Source organism: Schistocerca serialis, chromosome 3, assembly GCF_023864345.2.
Source record: "Schistocerca serialis cubense isolate TAMUIC-IGC-003099 chromosome 3, iqSchSeri2.2, whole genome shotgun sequence".
NCBI classification, from domain to species: Eukaryota; Metazoa; Arthropoda; class Insecta; order Orthoptera; family Acrididae; genus Schistocerca; species Schistocerca serialis.
In genome coordinates this window covers 234768379-234792279 of record NC_064640.1, presented here as the reverse complement: position 1 = coordinate 234792279, position 23901 = coordinate 234768379, and the positions used below count along the sequence as shown (strand labels likewise).

General features: G+C 44.4%; 1 protein-coding gene across 2 annotated transcripts in view; it reads left to right on the top strand.

Annotated features, from left to right (window-relative positions):
* Positions 1-23901, top strand: part of LOC126469984 (lipoma-preferred partner homolog) — an 87677-nt gene that overhangs the window by 22722 nt on the left and 41054 nt on the right. For both annotated transcript variants that reach the window (XM_050097427.1, XM_050097428.1), the window contains exons 4-5: positions 2429-2569; positions 19935-20113. In XM_050097427.1, coding sequence (XP_049953384.1) covers positions 2429-2569; positions 19935-20113 — 320 coding nt within the window. The remainder of the gene's footprint in view (positions 1-2428; positions 2570-19934; positions 20114-23901) is intronic.

Sequence of the window (23901 nt, the reverse complement as noted above, 5' to 3'; positions counted from 1 at the left end):
AAAACAGGAAGAAGTTGTGTGGAACTATGAAAAAAAATAAGCAAAATATACAAACTGAGTAGTTCATGAGTTACGTAGGCAACATCAAGGAAGTGGTTAGACACTGGACTCGCATTCGGAAGGACGACGGTTCAATCCCGCGTCCGGCCATCCTGGTTTAGGTTTTCCGTGATTTCCCTAAATCAATCCAGGCAAATGCCGGGATGGTTCCTCTGAAAGGGCACGGCCGACTTCCTTCCCTAATCCGATGAGACCGATGACCACGCTGTCTGGTCTCCTTCCCCAAAACCAACCAACCAACCAACATCAAGGACAGTGGGAGCACAGGAGCACCGTGATTAGCGTGAACAGCTACGGAGCAAGAGGTTCTTGGTTCAAGTCTTCCTTCGAGTGAAAAGTTTAATTTTTTATTTTCAGACAATTATCAAAGTTCAGGCACTCACACATAATCAACTTCGCTCTTCAAAATTCCAGGACATGTTCAGATTTGCTTGGACATATGCAGGATTTGACGGTCTACACACGGAAAAATTTGAAAACGTTAAAAACATATGTTTTGACAGAGCACAGGGAAAACTGTGTGACTGTGAAACTGTTGCTTTCATTTGTTGCAGTTTATGTGACAAGCTCTTATGTTTTCATCACTTTTTTGGGAGTGATTATCACATCCACAAGAAAACCTAAATCGGGCAAGGTAGAAGAATCTTTTTACCCATTCGCCAAGTGTACAAGTTAGGTGGGTCGACAACATATTCCTGTCATGTGACGCACATGCCGTCACCAGTGTCGTATAGAATATATCAGACGTGTTTTCCTGTAGAGGAATCGGTTGAACTATGACCTCGCGATCAAATGTTTTCGGTTCCCATTGGAGAGGCACGTCCTTTCGTCTACTAATCGCACGATTTTGCGGTGCGGTCGCAAAACACAGACACTAAACTTATTGCAGTGAACAGAGACGTCAATGAACAAACTGACAGATCATAACTTTGCGAAAATAAAGAAAGTAAACTTTTCACTCGAGGGAAGACTTGAACGAGGGACCTCTCATTATCAAAAGTATGATCATATGGCATATCAAGCAAAATTTGTGACTGGATTGAGGATTTCTTGGTAGGGAGGATGCAGCAAATTATCTCGGATGGAGAGTATTAGACAGATGCAGAAGTAGCTTTGGGTGGACTCCGTGGAAGTGTGTCAAGTTCATGTGAAGTGCCGTGCTATCCATGTTATACGTTAATGACCTTGCAAACAATATTAATAGTAACCTCAGACTTTTCACAGATGATGCAGGTATCTGTAATGGAGTACAGTCTGAAAGAAGATGCTAAAGTATTGTCAGATCTTGATAAGATTTCAAACTGATGCAGAGATTGACAACTTTCTTTAAATGTTTAGAAATGTGAAATTATGCACTTCACAAAATGAAGGAAAAAAAGCCTACTATCCTATGACCGTAATAACAATGAGTCACAATTGGAATCATCGTGCTCATACAAATATTTATGTGTAACTCTTTGTTGGGGCATGAAATGGACTGATCACATAGGCTCAGTTGTGGATAAAGCAGGTAGCAGAGTTTGGTTCGTTGGTGGAGAGCTAAGGAAATGCAGTTAGTCTATGAAGAAGGTTGCTTACAAATCATTCGTGCAAGCTATCCTAGAGAATTGCTCAAGTATGTTGGGACCCCTACTATATAGGACTGCGTGTATTGCATGTATACGGAGGACGACAGCACAAATGGTCACAGGTTTGTTCAACCCACAGGGGAGTGTCACAGTGATGTTGAAAGAACTGAAATGACAGACTCTTGAAGATAGATGTAAACTATTCCAAGAAATCCTGTTTACAAGGTTTCAAGTACCAGCTGTAAATGATGAATGTAGAAATCTACTACCACCCTCTATGTATTGCTCCAATAGAAATCAAGAGGACAAGATTAGATTAATTATAGCACACACACACAGAGGAATTTGAACAGTCACTAGCCCCATGCTCCATACATGAATGGAACAGAAAAAAACCTAATAAATGGTAATGTGGGATGTATGGTGTGCCATGCACCTTACAGTAGTTCAGACTATGAGTGTATATGTAGGTGGGGACTACGGATGTATATGTAGGTGAATGTAACAAGACTTCCACAGTTTAGGCAAATAACTATCTACTATTGTAATACAGCTCAGCCATAAGGCCTGTTGAATTAGTACACAGAAAGTTATTAGGCTTGATCTACCTTTCATCTCCCATTGTTGCATACACCTACAGAAATAATGAGCTTAGAGTATATGCACAATTACGTGCACACTCGTTTAATTGAATTTGTGAAGTTAATTTATTCATTTCCTAGTCAATGTTATTATTTTCATGAATGTTCTATACTAATCATTGTTTGAAATATAATTTTCATATTGCTATCTTTTTTCAGCACAATCTCCAACATACTCCAATATACTACCGCAACATGCAGAAAAAGAAGCACAAGTTATATACAGTAATATAGACCACAGTCGGAAAGATCAGAATACATATTCAAACATTCCTGCATTTACTCAACCCAACAGCAATGGTAAGAGTCTCTCTCTCTGTTTGGTAGTGGGGGAAGGATGCATGAGTTACCTTCGATTTAGGCCAGGAAGATTACGGGAGCAAAGTATGTGCTCTAAGGACAGCTCCCATCTGCGCAGCTCAGGAAAGCTGCTGGTGGTGGTGGTGGTGGTGGTGGTGAGGAAACAGATAGCACGGGTTGTGAAGCAGTCATTGAAATCTCGCACATTGTGCTCTGCTATTGTGTCACTGGGTGATCCACTTGGGTTTGCAACAGTATGACAGTGGCCATTCATTCTAATTGACAGTTGGTTGGTTGTACTAATGTAAAATGCTGTGCAGTGATTGCAGTAGTGCTGGTGTATTACATGGCTGCTTTGACAGGCAGCCTGGCCTCTGACGAGGTATGATAAGCCTGTGACGGGACTGGAGTAGGTGGTGCCTACTCCAGGCCCATCACAAGCTTATCCTACCTCATCAGAGGCAGGGCCACTTATCAAAGCAGCCATGTTATATACCATCTCTGCTGCAGCCACTGCACAGTGCTTTACATTTTTATGGTAACCAAGCAGCTATCAACTAGAACGAATGGACACTGCCAAACTGTTGCCAAAAACAAAGTGGACCACCCAGTGGCACAACATGCAGCAGAGCACAACATGCAAGATTTCAATGGGAGCTGCACAGATGGGAGCTGTCTTTACAGCATATTCTTCACTCTCGTAACCTTCCTGGCCTAAATCTAAGGTAACTCATACCCATCCCACTCCACCCCCAACTGATTGTGCTTGTGTGTGCGCGTGTGTGTGTGTGTGTGCATGCGTGCGTGTGCTTGCATGCGTGCATGTGTGTGCGTGTCACTTTCCATGCAAATTTACAAGTATGTCACTTTTCGTGTGTGACAGTCGAAAACTAAATGACTAATGGCCATATGTTCCCACAAAGCTATATATTTATACATGTTGACCTTGACATATTACAGATTGTCTCCTATTATGATTTATCAAGAGTTGAATTTTATGAATTTGGCCTGGCTCTTTATCTTTGTAATTTAATGCCCTACATAGAAGAATTGCATTTTACATTAATTTCCCCTGTCTAGAACATCGAATACACAAATTGGGAAATAATGAATATCCTTCATTGCTGAGAAGAATGATACTGAGCAGGTGTCTTGTGCATATATTCCTGTTTTGGTCTCTGTTTTGTAGCCTGCACATTGACGCTTAAACTGCATAGGGTAACAAGAATATTTCTCAATCCTGTCCCACTTAGTCCACTACATTCAGTCTCTCTCTCTCCATCCTTCAAAAGCTCTTACAGAAACATTTCTTGTTTAATTTGGAATCTTGATGAATTCATCACCCCATTTTTACAGAAACTCAGTGTCTATACAAAATGTTCATCCATTGAATCAGTTCTATAGAAAGGATGTTCAGAAACTTCAAAGACCACAACAACTAAATATTGAATAAAATGTTTTAACTGGTGTACTGTTTTAAGCATCTTTCTGACTTGCAACACTTTTTCCATGTAATTGTTTTTCTTGCGTCGAGTAATAAATTTTTCACCATTGTTTATACGGTGGAAAAAAGCAGCATTCTCTTCTTTAATTTGGTATTAGCAAACTGTAGCAGACGAACTCTGCTCTTAATTCATTAAATGGCCTTCACACAAAGTTTCTTATGTTCCTAAGAAGTACCTTCAGAGTATTTCTACCAAATATATAAATCTACATACAAAGTCCCTTTTTCAACCATTGACTTTACAATTGTGTCATACAGTTGTCATTTCTTAACACCTGTCTTGTATTCTCATGTCTGTCAAATAGCAAAGTTTAATAAATGATCTTATTCACATTGTGTTAAGCAATTGTTAATATATTTTAGACTCTTGGGAGCAATGTTTATTAAACCAATGATTCACAAAGTTTTTAATCAGCAACCCCATTTTACGCAACAGCATTTTTTCGTAACCTCCAGCTTACTTATATAAATGTAATTAGTGCCAACTGCGTACAGAAGCACCTGTTTCTTTCTTTTCTTTTTTTCGATGCATGAACAGTATCCCAAAGACACTCCTTGTTGAAGCCCTGATGGAGTAAATTTTTATAAACAAACAATATTTGAGAATTGATTCTTCAGTTTCTCCCAGCATATTTGTTGATCAAAAAGCTCATGGGTATACTGCTGGTTCATAGTATCTAATGGGCACAATATTTCAATATTTTGGTGATCAATCTCGCCATCATCAGATGTGCTGACGAACTGAGCTGCTCAGGGCGCACATTTGACCAATATCCCCTGCCCCACAAGCTACTTTCTCTGCAGTCCACAGCCATGTATCGTAAGTCACGGACACACTAGAGTTAGTGTCTGTGATAGCATTGATATAATTTCTCTGTCCACCCTGGCCACCAGATCGTTTTGTTTGCTTCTTAGTTAAACTCGGTACTGGTTCCCATGCCTTGGTAAGATTATAGACACAATCTTGCTTGATGAGATCATCCCTGGTGCAAATTTCTATGGCCTCTCTAAAGACACTGTCGCTTTATTTGGATGTCTGTGCCAGGATCCCGATATGTTTGTACTCCATCATGCTATTCTCAGACAAACAGTGCTCTGCAATTACTGACTTGTTGAGATAAATCAGTTGACTGTGCCTCTAGTATTCTTGGAACGATCTTTGACGGTGCACACTGTCTGTCCAGTATATGTAAAAGACAGATTTTACTCAATGCTTCTTCGGTATGAATCCAGTTTTTTCCAATAGTGTGCCAGTGTTCAGTATAAAAGCAGTGGCTGCCTCTTCCTCTGTGACCTCTTCCGTTTGCACAGGTTTCCCTGTTGTGGTGGGGCAGGAAGTGTGCCAAGCTTGCCGTTCTGGGTACCCGTTTTTTTTTTTTTTTTTTTTTGGTATAGTTCTTAGGTGTTCCAGCTCCTGTGGCAGACTTTTTGCATGCAAAATTATATGCACTCTGTGTTCTAGTGTTTTTAGTACCCCACTCCTTAGCAAAGGACAATGGCAGGTGTCTGCACGCAAATACAGGTCATTGTCTGCTTTCTTCCAATACACACCGTGGCCCAGAGTGCCATCAACTCTCTTGTTGACCGTGATGTCGGGAATGGTAATCTTCCTTCTGTTTTAGTCTACATAGTGAATTTGATGTTGGGATGTACTAGTTCAGATGTGCAACGAGGTCAAGAAGTGTGCCCCTTCCATGGAGCCAGGTGATGAACATGTCATCCATATAATGGAGGGGGAGGGGGGGAAAAAAAAAATGTTTCCACTTGGATGATGTCAGGGCTCCTTCCTCAAAGTTCTCCATACACAAATTTGTGGCCACAGGCAAGAGCGGGCTGCCATTGTGACTCCTTTCATTTGTTCATAGTACTCTCCATTAAACAGAAAATACATGGAGGTCAGGAAATGCCTGAAAAGCTCAGTGGTCTCCTCATCAAATTTCTGATCAAAGAGCTCTAGTACCGAGCGAGGTGGCGCAGTGGTTAGCACACTGGACTCGCATTCGGGAGGACGACGGTTCAATCCCGTCTCCAGCCATCCTGATTTAGGTTTTCCGTGATTTCCCTAAATCGTTTCAGGCAAATGCCGGGATGGTTCCTTTGAAAGGGCACGTCCGATATCCTTCCCCATCCTTCCCTAACCCGAGCTTGCCCTCCGTCTCTAATGACCTCGTTGTCGACGGGACGTTAAACAATACTAACCTAACCTAAAAGGCTCTAGTGACTCACAGAGGCACTCAGGTGAATAACGAAACCCTGACGTTGTCGAGGCATTTTGCAAAATCTACAGAATTGCAGATATGATGAGTGCATTCACCCACATAGGGCCAGCCTTGCTTTGGTATGTGAAAGAGTGCACTTTATCCATTGGAGCCTTGAGTACAACTCCCACAAACTGAATAAATAGACTACATTTACATCTACTTCCACATTTATACTCTGCAGGCCACCCAACGGTGTGTGGCGGAGGGCACTTTACGTGCCACTGTCATCACCTCCCTTTCCTGTTGCAGTCGCGTATGGTTCACGGGAACGACTGCCGGAAAGCCTCCGTGCACGCTCGAATCTATCTAATTTTACATTCGTAATCTCCTCAGGAGGTATAAGTAGGGGGAAGCAATATATTCGATACCTCATCCAGAAACGCACCCTCTCGAAACCTGGACAGCAAGCTACACCGTGATGCAGAGCGCGTCTCTTGCAGAGTCTGCCACTAGAGTTTGCTAAACATCTCCGTAACGCTATAAGGCTTACCAAATAACCCTGTGACGAAACGCGCCGCTCTTCTTCGGATCTTCTCTATCTCCTCTGTCAACCTGACCTGGTACGGATCCCACACTGATGAACCCTTCGTTGATGGACTAATTTTCTAAGGACTCTCCCAATGAATCTAAACCTGGCACCTGCCTTACCAACAATTAATTTTATATGATCATTCCACTTCAGATTGTTCTGTACACATACTCCCGGGTATTTTACAGAAGTAACTGCTACCAGTGTTTGTTCCGCTATCATATAATCATACAATAAAAGATCCTTCTTTCCATGTATTCGCAATACATTACATTTGTCTATGTTAAGGGTTAGCTGCCACTCCCTGCACCAAGTGCCTATCCGCTGCAGATCTTCCTGCATTTCGCTGCAATTTTCTAATGCTGCAACTTCTCTGTATACTACAGGATCATCCGCGAAAAGCCGCATGGAACTTCAGACACTATCTACTAGGTCACTTATATATATTGTGAAAAGCAATGGTCCCATAACACTCCCCTATGGCACGCCAGAGGTTACTTTAACGTCTGTAGATGTCTCTCCATTGAGAACAACATGCTGTGTTCTGTTTGCTAAAAACTCTTCAATCCAGCCACACAGCTCGTTTTATATTCTGTAGGCTCTTACTTTGTTTATCAGGCGACAGTGTGGAACTGTATCAAACGCCTTCCGGAAGTCAAGGAAAATGGTATCTACCTGAGAGCCTGTATGTAATATTTTCTGGGTCTCATGAACAAATAAAGCGAGTTGGGTCTCACACGATCGCTGTTTCCGGAATCCATGTTGATTCCTACAGAGTAGATTCTGGGTTTCCAGAAATGACATGATATGCGAGCAAAAAACATGTTCTAAAATTCTACAACAGATCGATGTCAGAGATATAGGTCTATAGTTTTGCGCATCTGCTCGACAGCCCTTCTTGAAAACTGCAACTACCTGTGCTTTTTTCCAATCATTTGGAACCTTCCGTTCGTCTAGAGACTTGTGGTACACGGCTGTTAGAAGGGGGGGGGGCAAGTATTTTCGTGTACTCTGTGTAGAATCGAATTGGTATCCCGTCAGGTCCAGTGGACCTACCTCTCTTGCGTGATTTCAGTTGCTTTTCTATTCCTTGGACACTTATTTTGATGTTGGCCATTTTTTCGTTCATGCGAGGTTTAGAGAAGGAACTGCAGTGCGGTCTTCCTCTGTGAAACAGCTTTGGAAAAAGGTGTTTAGTATTTCACTTTACGCATGTCATCCTCTGTTTCAATGCCATTGTCATCCTAGAGTGTCTGGATATGCTGCTTTGATCCACTTATTGATTTAACGTAAGACTAGAACTTCCTAGGATTTTCTGTCAAGTCGGTACATAGAATTTTACTTTCGAATTCACTGAATGCTTCACACATAGTCCTCCTTATGTGAACTTTGACATTGCTTAGCTTCTGTTTGTCTGAGAGGTTTAGCTTGCGTTTAAACTTGCAGTGAAGCTCTCTTTGCTTTCGCAGTAGTTTCCTAACTTTGTTGTTGAACCATGGTGGGTTTTTCCCATCCCTCACAGTTTTACTCGGCACGTACCTGTCTAAAACACATTTTACGATTGCCTTGAACTTTTTCCATAAACACTCAACATTGTCAGTGTCGGAACAGAAATTTTCGTTTTGATCTTTTAGGTAGTATGAAATCTGCCTCCTATTACTCTTGCTAAACAGATAAACCTTTCTCCATTTTTATATTCTTATTTACTTCCATATTCAGGAATGCTGCAATGGCCTTATGATCACTGATTCCCTGTTCTGCACTTAGAGGCGAAAAGTTCGGGTCTGTTTGTTATCAGTAGATCCAAGATGTTATCTCCATGAATCGGTTCTCTGTTTAATTGCTCGAGGTAATTTTCGGATAGTGCACTCAGTATAATGTCACTCGATGCTCTGTCCCTACCACCCGTCCTAAACATCTGAGTGTCCCATTGTATATCTGGTAAATTGAAATCTCCACCTAAGACTATAACATGCTGCGGAAATTTATGTGAAATGTACTAAAGATTTTCTCTCAGTTGTTCTGCCACTAATGCTGCTGAGTCGGGAGGTTGGTAAAAAGAGCCAATTATTATCCTAGCTCAGTTGTTGAGTATAACCTCCAGCCATAATATTTCACAGGAACTATCCACTTCTAATTCTCTACAGGATAAACTACTGCTAACAGTGACAAACATGCCACCTCTGGTTGCATGCAATCTATCCTTTCTAAACACTGTCTGTGCCTTTGGAAAAATTTCGGCAGAATTTATCTCTGGCTTCAGCCAGCTTTCCGTACCTATAAAAATTTCAGCTTCGGTGCTTTCTATCAGCGCTTGAAGTTCCGGTACTTTAACAATGCAGCTTCGACAGTTGACAATTACAATACCAATTACTGCTTGTTCCCCACATGTTTGTCCCGCACCTTTTGAGGCTGTTGCCCTTTCCGTACTTGCCCGAGGCCATAAACCTAAAAAAAACACCCAGTCCACGCCACACAACCCGTGTTACCTGTGTAGCTGCCTGTTGTGTGTAGTGGACTCCTGGCCTATCCAGCGGAAACCGAAACCCCACCACCCTATGGCGCAAGTCAAGGAATCTGTAGCCAATCATTTTAATTTCTTGACCTGGGATTGGATTGATGATGATACCTGGATGGCAGTTGATTCTGCCCATAGGAAGGCCATGGGACTTCAAATATAAAAATCCTCACATGTCTCTGACAAACCATCACTGGAGGCCCAATGCAAGATGGTCATTAATCTGACTGATGTGGAGCAGAGTGATGATGCGGTTTCAGTTCTGAAGAAGCGACTTAACTTTGCTCCCACACCAAAATTCATACCAGTCACAGACATCATCAGCGCACTTGAACAAGTTGTGCCACGACTACTGCCTAAAGCAGCTAAAGAAGTATGTTGTGAAACCTGCCATGCACTGATGAGAACCAAGCCCACTAAGTTCAACGTTGCCAGCAGAGGGAGGGCAGCTATTCAAGACCTGAGTGAGTGCCCTAAGATTGTTGTCTTACCTGCTGACAAAGACAGTGCTAATGTTGTTCTTTCCCACAAGGATAACATTGAGAAGATGCAGAGCCTGCTTCATGACAACCACAAAGAAGGTGCTATTCTCAAGCACATGGATTTACCAGAGGGGTCACCAAGAAACTGTTACCTCAAGGACCTGTACTGCCAAGACTTTATTGACTCAGTACATGTTCACAAAGATGGAATGGCTTTGCATGCCATTGTGAGCAACCTTAGGGCACCTACATATTTGCGGGCAAAATACCTGACAGAAATACTAAGCCATTATGTGGGTAAAAGCCGTCGTCATATCTGCAATGCTGTAGATTTTGTAAAATGCCTTGACAACTTCAGGGTGAAGGACTCAGATATCCTGGGGAGTTCTGATATTTTCTTATTATTCACCAGGGTACCTCTACGAGAGTCGCTAGAGCTCATGGGTCAGAAATTTGACGAGAAAACCACTGGATTTTTTAGGCAGATGCTGACCTCCACATATTTTCTGTTTAATGAAGAATACTCTGAACAAACAGGAAGAGTCACAATGGGCAGTCACATGTCGTCACTAATTTGTATGTGGAGAACTTCAAGGAGGAAATGCTGGCATCATCCACATGGAAACACAAAAGTGTTTTTTCCATTATGTGGATGACAAGTCCATTGCCTGGCCCCATGGAAGGTGCAAACTCCTTGACTTCCTTAGCATATGAATTCCATATATCCCAACATCAAATTCACTATGTACACTGAAGCAGAAGGAAGATTACCACTCCTAGACGTCATGGTCAAAAAAAGAGCTAATGGCACTCTGTGCCACGGTTTGTATTGGGAAAAAAAACACACAGTGGCCTGTATTTGCATGCAGACACCTGCCATCACCCCTTGCAGAGGAATGGGCAGAGTGCACATCATTTCAGATGCAGAGAGTCTGCAACAGGATACAGGAGCCGGAATGCCTCAGTAATGTATCCCCCCCCCCCCAAAAAGGGGGGGGGCGGTAACCAGACTGACAGATTAGGCATTCTCTCCACCCTATCACAACAGTACAACATATGCAGACAGAAGAAATTGTGGAGGAAGAGGCAGCCACAGCCTTTATGCCATACATAGGCGCACTATTGGGAAAAACTGGATGCATATTTAAGAAGCATCAAGTAAAAACTGTTTTTGGCCCACCCAATAAAACATGAGCATTATTGGGAAGTGTCAAAGATGATATGTTTGTGAAAGGCCAGTGTATACCAGATTCCATGTGAATGTGGGAATATGCATATTAGACATATAGTGCGTATCATTGAAGATTGTTGCTGAGAATACCCAAGACTCGCACGACGGATGTCTCCCAACAAGTCAGGTGTTGTAGAGCACTGTTTGTCTGAGAATCATCCGATGGAGTAAAAATGTTCTTTGCCCTCCCCCGGGGGGCTCATCACTCTTTGGCGGGTTTGTGTTTGGCTACCACAGGGCCCCAGCCTTTACAGCTCTTTTTCCCTTCTGTGCTGCATGTCTATCCTCTTGTTATTCCTTTTTCCCTCCCTTGGGGAACATGTCTGGGGTATTATTGGGAATGTTCTGCATTCTGTCGCTGACTTGCGAACAGTCTCAACTTTCTTTTTAGCTCCCATTTCCTTTCTTTGTTTCCCTTCTCCTCTCGTTCCTCTGCTTCGGTGTTTGAGGATCCTTTTTTTCTTCTTCCTCCCTGTGTGCTCCTGAAACTGGCCCAATTGTCTCGCACGTAAAAGGTGACTGGGTGACGCATAATTCCCAGCCCCAGGTCGACAGGTAGGGTTCGCACGTACCCCCTGGTACAGGCCAGGCCCAGGGAGGGGTGATTGCCTGAGCTGTAACTTACCCAGATTGCCCATTGGTCCCTCCATCAGGTGTTCGGGAGGTGTGACCTGAGGTGTGAACAATCACCAAGGCGGGTGCTCCACTATGTGAAGGGGGCCCCCAGTTGGAAGGAGTGCACCATCAGAGACGCTGGCAATCATGGGGGATTTCCTTGCGATGAGTCACTCATCGTCTCCGTTGACTTCAATGATACGTAAACGTAATGAGGCTACTAGTACGAAGACCCTTCCCACTGTACCACGGTTCCTTGTGGTATCCCATACTGAAGATGTTCAGCCCTTCGCCACGGTCAATCTATTTATTATTCAGAAAGGTGTTGATGCCATTGCTGGCCCTGTGAAATCCTGCTCTCATGTATGTAATGGCACTTTGCTTTCGGAGACGGCTTCTGATTCTCAAGCACAAATACTTGCTGCCTTGCTTTTCCACAGCTACCTTGTTCGTGTCGAGTCACATAGAACTTTGAATTCTTCCCGCGGTGTAATTTAGATGAGGCTGCTTGACAGTCTAACCAAGGCCAAAATACAATCTTACGTCTGTGATCAGGATGTCATTGCCGTCCATCTAGTAATGAAAAAGGTAGATTACTCCTTGGTGCCCACCCACACTCTTCCTCAGCTTTGATAGGGTGGTGCTGCCATCCAAGATTAAAGCAGGCTATGAAATCATCACAGTCTGGCCGTACATTCCAAATCAGATGTGCTGCTACCAGTGTCATCGGTTTAATCACACTAGAACATCTTGTCGACACCCAGCCAAATGCATAACCTGTGGCAGCTATGCACACACGTGCAAATGTCTGCCTCCTCCTCCCCACTGTATCAATTGCAATGGTGGCCATGCCACCTCCCCCTTGTATCTACACTCCTGGAAATTGAAATAAGAACACCGTGAATTCATTGTCCCAGGAAGGGGAAACTTTATTGACACATTCCTGGGGTCAGATACATCACATGATGACACTGACAGAACCACAGGCACATAGACACAGGCAACAGAGCATGCACAATGTCGGGACTAGTACAGTGTATATCCACCTTTCGCAGCAATGCAGGCTGCTATTCTCCCATGGAGACGATCGTAGAGATGCTGGATGTAGTCCTGTGGAACGGCTTGCCATGCCATTTCCACCTGGCGCCTCAGTTGGACCAGCGTTCGTGCTGGACGTGCAGACCGCGTGAGACGACGCTTCATCCAGTCCCAAACATGCTCAATGGGGGACAGCTCCGGAGATCTTGCTGGCCAGGGTAGTTGACTTACACCTTCTAGAGCACGTTGGGTGGCACGGGATACATGCGGACGTGCATTGTCCTGTTGGAACAGCAAGTTCCCTTGCCGGTCTAGGAATGGTAGAACGATGGGTTCGATGACGGTTTGGATGTACCGTGCACTATTCAGTGTCCCCTCGACGATCACCAGTGGTGTACGGCCAGTGTAGGAGATCGCTCCCCACACCATGATGCCGGGTGTTGGCCCTGTGTGCCTCGGTCGTATGCAGTCCTGATTGTGGCGCTCACCTGCACGGCGCCAAACACGCATACGACCATCATTGGCACCAAGGCAGAAGCGACTCTCATCGCTGAAGACTACACGTCTCCATTCGTCCCTCCATTCACGCCTGTCGCGACACCACTGGAGGCGGGCTGCACGATGTTGGGGCGTGAGCGGAAGACGGCCTAACGGTGTGCGGGACCGTAGCCCAGCTTCATGGAGACGGTTGCGAATGGTCCTCGCCGATACCCCAGGAGCAACAGTGTCCCTAATTTGGTGGGAAGTGGCGGTGCGGTCCCCTACAGCACTGCGTAGCGTCCTACGGTCTTGGCGTGCATCCGTGCGTCGCTGCGGTCCGGTCCCAGGTCGACGGGCACGTGCACCTTCCGCCGACCACTGGCGACAACATCGATGTACTGTGGAGACCTCACGCCCCACGTGTTGAGCAATTCGGCGGTACGTCCACCCGGCCTCCCGCATGCCCACTATACGCCCTCGCTCAAAGTCCGTCAACTGCACATACGGTTCACGTCCACGCTGTCGCGGCATGCTACCAGTGTTAAAGACTGCGATGGAGCTCCGTATGCCACGGCAAACTGGCTGACACTGACGGCGGCGGTGCACAAATGCTGCGCAGCTAGCGTCATTCGACGGCCAACACCGCGGTTCCTTGTGTGTCCGCTGTGCCGTGCGTGTGATCATTGCTTGTACAGCCCTCTCGCAGTGTCCGGAGCAAGTATGGTGGGTCTGACACACCGGTGTCAATGTGTTCTTTTTTCCATTTCCAGGAGTGTAGATGAGTGGGCTGTTCAAGAGATCTGGGTAAAGGAAAAAGTGCCTTATCCAGTAGCTCGCAAATTACTGACTAGTCGCAAACCATGTGTTCTCCCGTCTGGCACTTATACTTCGGTTCTTGTTACCCCTCACTCCATGAAGGACATAGCTATGCAGACATGCAACCTCAGATTTGGCTCCGAGGTTGTGAAGTCGCCCAGCATCACCGTCCCCTCGTCCCACTGTGCAACACTTGTCAAACTCTCACCTAAAGGGGTGAAGCTACCCAGTACACAAGTGGAAGGCAGGAAAGGACTGAAGGAGTACTCCTGAGAAGACTTCCTCTGTCCCTCCAACGAAACAACACCCAAGTCTTCCTCTAACCAGAAGGGCTTGAAGAAGTCTGCTAAGGACAAACGGTCTTCTCGTTCGCCAACTTGAAGATCCTGCTCGACGGTGTCGCCACGTGGTCACTTAGATCGGCTAGCCTCTGTGTCACCAGTGCACACCACCAACCATTTTTGCAGCATTTGACTTCACCGACTGACCACATAAGCATGCTGACACTTCTGTGGACCCCATGGAGCAGGATCCTCCTACTTCTGTGCCCTGTAGTAGCGACTCTTCATTGGCAGTCCCTTGGTGGCTACCGAGTTGACACCCCTACATCTCTACCTCCTCGTGACTGTCCTACAATGAAACGTTCGCGGCCTTTTGTCCCACAAAGAGGATTTACAGCTGCTTCTAGATTCGCAGCGTTCCCTTGTACTCTGCCTTCAGCAAACGAAATTGCGCTCTCAAGACCATTTTGTGCTTCCACATTACTTACCAATTCATTTTGACCATCCCTGTGGAGGTCGGCATCCCATTTCCTGGGGGCATCGTGCTGCTTATACGGGATGACCTTCATAGTCAACCCATCTCCCTGACTACCCATCTTCAAGGTGTTGCTGTTCGCCTTTTCGTTCCCTGCCTGGTTTTTCCCTCTGTACCACTTATGTACCTCCGTCCTTCAGTGTCACCAGGGCAGACTTCCTTCAGCTTATTGGGCAGCTACCTCCACTGTTTTTGCTACTAGGTGACTTTAATGCGCATCATCCCCTTTGGGGTTCTCCCAGGACCTGCCAGAGAGGTGCCCTCTTGGCTGACATTCTTAACCAAGTCAACCTATTCTGCCTTAACACTGGTGCGCCCACTTCCCTTTCTGACTCCTTGCACACCTATTCCCATTTGGACCTCTCCTTTTGCACTGCCCAGCTTCCTCATTGTCTTGAGTGGTCTGTTCTTCCTGACGCCTACTCGAGCGGCCATTTCCTGTGCGCACTCTGTCTGCTGACTCCTACCCCATCCACATGCATGCCCAAATGACAGCTTACTAAGGCTGACTGGCAGTTTTACTCCTCCATGGCAATCTTCACAGAACAAGATTTCCTCATTTGTGATGATGAGGTGGACTATCTCACCAACATTGTCCTTACTGCTGCAGAACGTTCCATTCCTCACACTACCTCTTTACCACATCATCTCCCAGTCCCTTGGTGGACTGAGGCATACTGAGATGGAGTCTGTGCACGGAGACGTGCTTTCCACGTTTCTAACAGTCATCCTATGATGGTGAACTGCATTCACTTGAAACACATGTGCAAAGTGTCGCATTCTTTGGGATAGCAAAAGAGCTAGCTGGCTTTCATTCACTAGTTCATGTACCAGTTGAACCCCCTTCCTCTGTTGTGTGGGCCAACCTCCGATGGCTCTATGGGACCGAGATCCGCTCCCCAATTTCCAGCCTGACAGTAGCAGGCCCTGTTGCTATCTCCAACACCTTGGTCCGCCATTTTGCAGACATTTAGAGTTCTTCCCACTATCGCCTTGCCTTCCTCCATCGGAACCAATTGGAGGCGGCTCTGGCTATACCCTTCTCTTCTCTGAATCGTGAGTGTTACAATGCCGCCTTTATTATGAGGGAGCTAGAGAATGCTCTCAGTTCATCCTGATCCTCTGCCCCAGGACCAGACGCCATCCACATTCAGACGTTGCAGCACTTTTCTCTTGTGGACAAGCACTTTCTGCTTAACACATACAACTGCATCTGGGCAGAGGGCACATTTCCTGGACGTAGGTGTGAAGCCACTGTCATACCCTTACCTAAGCCCGGTAAGGACAAAAACCTTCCTTCTAGCTACCGCCCCATCTCTATTACGAGCTGCGTTTGCAAGGTGATGGAACCTATGATTCATGCCCGGCAGGTGTGGTGGCTCGAATCTTGCCATTTACTCAAGACTGCACAGTGTGGATTTAGAGTGTGGCATTCTGCAGTTGACCATCTCGTTACTTTGTCCACTCATCTCGTGAATGGTTGTCTGTGGAAATCCCAGACTGTGGCAGTGTGTTTTCGATTTGGAGAAGGCCTACGACACCTGCTGGGGAACTGGTGCCCTCCGTACTCTTGGGCTTCCGTGGCCGCCTGCCCTGTTTCCTTCAGGAATTTGTAAAAGACCAAGTTTTCAAGGGGTGTGTGTGTGTGTGTGTGTGTGTGTGTGTGTGTGTGTGTGTGTGTGTGTGTTTGTTCTGCCTTGTCGGACACCTTTATTCATTAAAATGGTGTGCCTCAGGTAACCATCCTGAGTATCATCCTCTTTGCTATCACCATTAACCCTATAATGGCCTGTCTCCCACAGGGCATCCCCAGCTCCCTTTTTGTTGATGATTTTGCCATCTATTGCAATTCTTCACGGACCTGTCTCACTAAGTGGCGTCTTCAGTGCTGTCTTGATCGTCTTTACTCCTGGAGCATCGCCAGTGGCTTCCGCTTTTCCACTGACAAAACCTTCTGTATGAATTTCTGGCAGCGCACATGTTTTCTCCCACCATCTCTACATCTTGGGCTTGTTGCTCTTCCGTTCATAGGAAACTCTCTTGGTCCTCCCATGTTTGTTACTTGGCATCTCGCTGTACGCAGTCCCTCAATGTCCTGTATGTCCTCAATGGTACTTCTTGGGAGTGCCGATTGAACCACCCTCCTCTGTTTATACCAGTCCCTTGTACGTTCGAAACTTAACTATGGGTACTTTGTTTATGCATTTGCACACCCATCCCTTTTACGTCATCCCAACACTCTCCATCATCATTGCATCCATTTGGCCCTGAGCACCTTCTACACTAGCCCGGTTGAGAGTCTGTATGCTGAAGCTGCTGAACTGCCACTGCCCTACCGCTGTGACTTTCTCCTCAGCAGGTATGCATGCCGTTTGTTCTGCCATGCGTGGCCAACCCTCCTATGCCTCCTTCTTTGATGATTCATTAGATCATCAGTATGGGGCTCGTCCCTCCTCTGTGTTACCTCCTGGAGTCCGCTTCTGCCACTTGCTATAGTGGCTTAACTTCACACTACCTGCAACTTTCATCACCTTGGCTTTGTGAAGTGGCACATCTTAACCTTGGCCTTCATTTGCTTCCTAAGGACACTACTCCATCCTTGGTCTATCGCCTTCAGTTTCACGACCTTCACGTGGAACTTAGCCCTAGAACCTTTGTATACACTGATGGCTCTCGGACTGACAGTGGGGTTGGGTATGCCTTCTTCATTGGCACCCATGTCTTTGGATATTGGCTTCCGGCCCACTCCTCAGTATTCACAGCTGAGCTTTTCGCCTTGTATCAGGCTAAGGAGTACATCCAGCAACACAGCCTTCCCAAGTGTGTCCTCTGCTCAGACTCACTCAGCGCCCTCCAAGGTCTATGTGCACTGTACACTGCTCGTCCCTTAGTGCAGCGGGTCCAGGGAAAATATCAGTTGCTAACTCTTGGTGGAGCCAATGTGATGTTTCTGTGGGTCCCTGGTCATGTCAGTCAGCCATGAAACGAGGCTGCTGACGCTGCTGCCAATGCTGCAGTCCTAGTACCTCAGCTCACTAGTTCCTATATTCCCTCCGATGATTTCTGTGTTGCCGTCTGTCGGGAGGTAGTGTCCCATTGTCATCGTCAATGGTCGTCCCTTTACAGGAATAAACTCTGGCTTATTAAGCATCTCCCAGCAGCTTGGACGACCTCCTCTCAGCCTTCCTGTCATTTTAACTAGGCTGCGTATTGGGCACTGCCTTTTTAGCCATCGTCATTTGGTCAGTGACACGGCCCCACCACTTTGTACTCAATGTGCCCAAATTTTAACTGTCTGCCACTACCTGCTGGAATGCCCTTTTTTTACCAATTTACGTTCCATTTAGGGTTTGCTATCTGAATTATCAGCTGCTTTAGCGAATGACACACGGGCTGTCACCCGCGTTTTACTTTTTACCCACCAAAGCAATATGGCAAAGGCCATTTAATTTTTAGTTTTGGATCTCAATTTTTGTGTGCTGTTTCTTTAGCCCTTTTTCCACGTGCCTTGTTTAGCTGTCTCCTATTCTGTCCATTGGGACAGACATATAGTCATTTCCCTCATCTCTGTGTTTGTGTTCTATAGTTTTGACTTGGGTGCATATGACCTCAGTTGTTTTTTGCACCCTAAAACAAAACAAAAGAAATGTACTATGATATTGCATACAGATCCAAATACTGGGACTGTGTTGTCAGAGAGACTGTACAAATTCACACCAGGGATGATCTTATCAATTGAGATTGCAGGTATAATCTTAGCAAGGCTTAGGAACAAGCACTGATTTTAATTAAGACGATTCTCAGCAAACAAAATGATGTTGCGACCAGAGCGGACAGAGAACTTACATCAACACTATCACAGATGCCGACACTAGCGTCTCTGTGACCACCGGCGTGTGGCTGCTTATGCGGACCATGGAGGGAGCAGCCCATGGAGGCAGGGGATATTAGACGGCCACGCGTGCTTAGGAGCTTAGTTTTTCAGTGCATCTGATGATGATGACATGTATGATCACCGAAATATTGTGCATGTTGGACACTGTGAACTGGTAACATGCCCGTGGCTTATTTGATCAATATTGGAGAAGAAAGTAGACCCTGGACAAAACATTCGTCACACGCTAATGGCATGTAACTCTGCTTCTGACCTTTGCCTCAATTTAGCAAGGAAGAGACTCCACAAGTTTCTTCCTTAACTGCCATTATTTCACGTGTCCACATCAATCGGTCCTACTGTGTTAATCACGTACAACTGACTAGCACACACACTCTACTTCCATGCTGTAATTTGGTTCAGTGGTGGGTGGAGGGGGGTGGGGGCTCCAACATATAACCACCTGGTACCAGTTCTACACCACCTAAAGCACTACCAAGTGACCCGGCTACTGTTTTAACGGTGTGGCTAATCCACCCTCCTTGTGAGCTTACCTGAAGAAGGAAAGTTGCTCACATGGATCATTAGCCCAGTCAACAAACACCAAAAGATGGCTGGGAATAAAATTTGTGTAGTCGCAAATATTTGTGCAGTGGTAGAGGGGAGTGTCATTCTTCCCCCTTTCATAGTTTTGCAAAATGAAGAATGAGCAGGCAGTTTCCCGTTCTGTCTACTGTACATCACTGAAAGCAACTACAGGATAGATAACAACAAAGTTAGACCATTCCGCAGCCCCCCCCCCCCCCCCCCCAACTTATCTCCACCCCTCCACTTGCGCGCACGTGCCCCCCCCCCCCCTCTCTCTCTCTCTCTCTCTCTCTCTCTCTCTCTCTCTCTCTCTCTCTCTCTCTCTCCCCCCCTCTCCCCCTCACACACACACACACACACACACACACACACTCTCTTGTCCATCAGGAATTTATTATGCAGTAATGATGATAATTGTGTCATGTTTTTGATTACCAAGTAATAGCAATCACTATTAATGTTGTTTCAAAAATAAAAACTGCAGCAAAATAAAATTAATGTTAAGTTTAAAACAGCATTTATGATGTTTTTCTAATAGTTGTACTTTATTAGTTGTTAGTGGTTAGGATGCAAATTATACGTCTGTTATTAATTGATACAAACTTACTTTCAGCTGCTGATGATCTGCCACCTCCACCGGAGCCATCAGATTACAGTCAGTGCCACACATCAAACTTCCCACCACCGCCTGATGACTTACCTCCTCCTCCATCACCTGTTAGTTCAAGCTATTCAGAGCTGCGCAGGGCAAATTACCAACCTGACTTTGGGACCTATGGACCTTCATCTCAGGTACTGATAGTCTTTAAAAAATTATGTTAATATTGCCATCAGAGCAACTACTGGAAGGAAGCTATGACAGTCAATGACATTTTAAGAGTAGCGCATGGAATAATTAACTCACTTGGCTCTCCATCAGCACTTTGACTGTCGTTATAGGGATCCCAATAGTGATGCTTTGAATTGGATAGAGGCTATTCAATTTGAGTATTTTGGCTTCATCATATCTTTCTCATATCACCCCAAAACTGGCTGACAACAATGTGCTGTGACATTCCTTGAGCCTCGTGGGATCCAAGGAGGAGCGAATTATACTGGTAAGAGGTAAGCCACTTGCAGGTTAACATGCAACTGTCAGCAGGGAATACTTTGGGATGATACCTGTCAGCACAGAACAAAACTTCAGGGATTAACATCTGCAAAGAACAGAATGGTTCTAAAACTTTAAAATAACAAATTATGCAATTTCCTGCATTTGCATTTAGGCTGTGTTACTAATCACAAAGTATTTTCCAGCAGTCTTAAGTGCAGATGCTTTAAAAAACATTTTGCCCGCTTGTCATCAGTTTTTGCCACTGAAATTAAGATATCACAAGTGACATAACTGATAGCTGAAATTCATTAGCATGTGAAGGGCAATAATAGGCTTTGTAAGTTTTCACGTTGAATCACAATTTTCACCACAGTGACTGACAGACATTTGGAAGCATGCAACTGGTATTGTTCTGCTTGCTCAGTATCCATTGTTAGGGTTTATTGTGGAACTGAGTATATTGTATTTGTGCTTGTTAAAGTATCAATTTGGCTTTGCTCATGCTGAAGGAACTATCTTGGTGCCTTTGGAGTGATTTACAAAATTGGCGGGATACGTGTTGGTAAGCTGAAATGTAATTTGTACCTAAATATTTCCAAATTGAGGGTCACGTAAATGATGGGTCAATGCTACGAAGATTTCCATGATGAATGTAGAGATTTCTTTCCCTCATCTAAATTAAAGATAAATTTATGGAGCATCTGTAGTGGCTCCACCGATTAAGGTAGAATTCCCCTCCCCCCTCCTCCTCCTCCTCTTCCTCCTCTTCTGCTGATGCTACTTGTAAATGATAGCAATCCTGGATTGTGCTGGTGGAAAGACCACATGAATCTAATCAGAAGGTTCCAGTGAAAATATAATTCACCCACAAACTACACTGCTTGAAAAAATATTCATTTGATCAGTTGTTGGAGGGTGTTTGTCAGTCTGGGATTCCTGTCAAGTTGAATTAGTGAAACAGAAAAATCCCTTAAAAGAAACAGCTCAATTTGGTATGGGTTTCTTTAGTCACTGCAAGAGTAGCACAGAAATGCTTATCATATACCAGTTAGAGATTCTTCAAATCATCTTAAAAATTCAATGGAGGCAACATTTCAGCGTGACACAAGGAATCCTTTGACAGTTAACTTGCATACTGTCCATGGTAGTAAAATTGAAGGGATTCGGGTGTGTACAGAGGTAATCCAATAATCATTAGTTCCACATTACAGTCATGAATGAAGCAGGAAGGAAAGAAAATACTCTGAAACACTATATACCCTTTATTCATTCACCATAAGGTGTCATGTAAGATACAGATGTAGATCAGGGTGTATACGCCCCAGGAAATCGGAAAAACGTGGAAATTTTTTCATCCTGGGAAAACCTGGAATAATTGCCCCAATTTTTTAAAATTTTGGATATTTTACATTGTTTTAATTTTCAGTTAAATTCATGTAATTTTGGCTGGTAAGAACTGGTACTCTAACAAAGATTTCACTTTAGACCACCACTGCAGAATTGCACCGCAGTATAAAACACAAGAAGAGAATAACGCCAAAATAAAACTTCAGTTGTAAAGAAAATGCACTATACCTTACTGTGTAACAACAAACTGCTTTTGATGAGCTTCACATCACAGGTGTTTACATTTCTAACAGGTCATGGGAAAATATTGCAAATGGTGATTTGAGATGCGTTACTTTTGAAGTAAATTTCATTCTACACAAGACAAAATATGTTGTGTGTGAGAATGTAGGATGAACATCTTGTACCACAAAATATTTGACTCTTATTCAAAATGTAACACTTTGAGAAACAGCCAGATAGAAAAATATCTGGTCCAGAAGACCAGCCATTTATGCCATTATTTAAAACTTTACTGGCAAGTTTGTGTTTGATATACCTTAAAGGGTAACACATGCTGAAAAAAAGACTAGAATTATGTATGAGAACTTAGCTTCTCTTGTAGTTATATTTTATGGTTGGGTTCAGTTGAGTCAGGGGAAGAGACCAAACAGTGAGGTCATCGGTCTCATCAGATTTGGGAAGAATGGGGATGGAAGTTGGCTGTGCCCTTTGAAAGGAACCATCCCAGCATTTGCCTGAAGCGATTTAGGGAAATCACTGAAAACCTAAATCAGGATGGCTAGACGTGGGATTGAACTGTCATCCTCCCGAATGCGAGTCCATTGTGTTAACTGTTGTACCACCTTGCTCGGTTATACTTCATGTATTTTAAATTTAAACCATTAACTTTTTCTGTTCATGTTTTCACACTACTTAACGGTGATGTTGCTATTGACTGACTACAACATGTATCCTATTCTCTGAACATTTGCTGTCATTGGCTGGAGAGATCACACGATGTGGACTATGATTGGCTGACAAAAACACATCGCTATCTCGATTTCAGTGCTTCAGAAGCTACCGTGCTGCATTTGGTGGAATTCACATTCATATGTTGGTAATATGAAAATATGCAGTGTCCATGTTGTCATGCATCAGAGATCTTTCCATAACTGTTTTTTTTTTCTTTTTTTCTGGGATTCCATTTCCTAAAGTGCAGGAAAGTTCTATGCTGGTGTATAAAACAGCTCAGAGCCAAAGTATACAAGGTCCGTTCAAAAATTTCCAGAACTTTGTCCATAAAACTTTTCTATGCTTACCTTTTAATTATTGTGCATCGTCTCCTTCAAAATATTCTCCTCCACAATTGATACACCACTCCCAATGCCTTTTCCAGTTCCAGAAGCAGTCTTGGTACACCTCTTGCTAGATTGCGCAAAGTGCTATTTGTGAATTTTCCTTTATAATCTATCATTGCAAATTTTTGTCCTGTCAACAGGTTTTTCAACTTTGTAAATAAACAAAAAGTCTACATGGGCGAGGTCTGAAGAAACTTCTTGGCAGATTAAAACTGTATGCCGGACCGAGACTTGAACTCAGTCCCGAGTTCGAGTCTCGGTCCGGCACACAGTTTTAATCTGCCAAGAAGTTTCATATCAGCGCACACTTCGCTGCAGAGTGAAAATCTCATTCTGGAGATCTGGAGAGTATGGAGGACAAGGCAGCACAATGATTTTGTTTTTTTGTGCAATAGTTGTGAACCAACAGGGATGAATGTATGGGTGTGTTATCATGATCCAAGAACCATAAATTGTCTCGCCACATTTCAGCCCGTATCCTTCTCACATTTTCTTGCAGTCATTGCTACACATCCTGATAGTACGCCTGATGAACAGTTTGTCCCTGTGGCAGGAATTCATGATGAACCAATCCTTCAAAGTCAAAGAAGAGCTTCCTGAAAGAGGGTTGTCTTTAACTTCCGTCTGGCCATTTTTAAACTGTGTGAACCATTCAGAGCACCTAGTACTGCTTAAGCACTCATCACCGTAGGCTTCCTGCATCATTTAGTGTGTCTCTGTAAAGGTTTTCTAGAGTTTCACGTAGAATTTATTGGAGACGCATTGCTCCTCTAATTGTGTCATCTGGAAATTCGCAAACT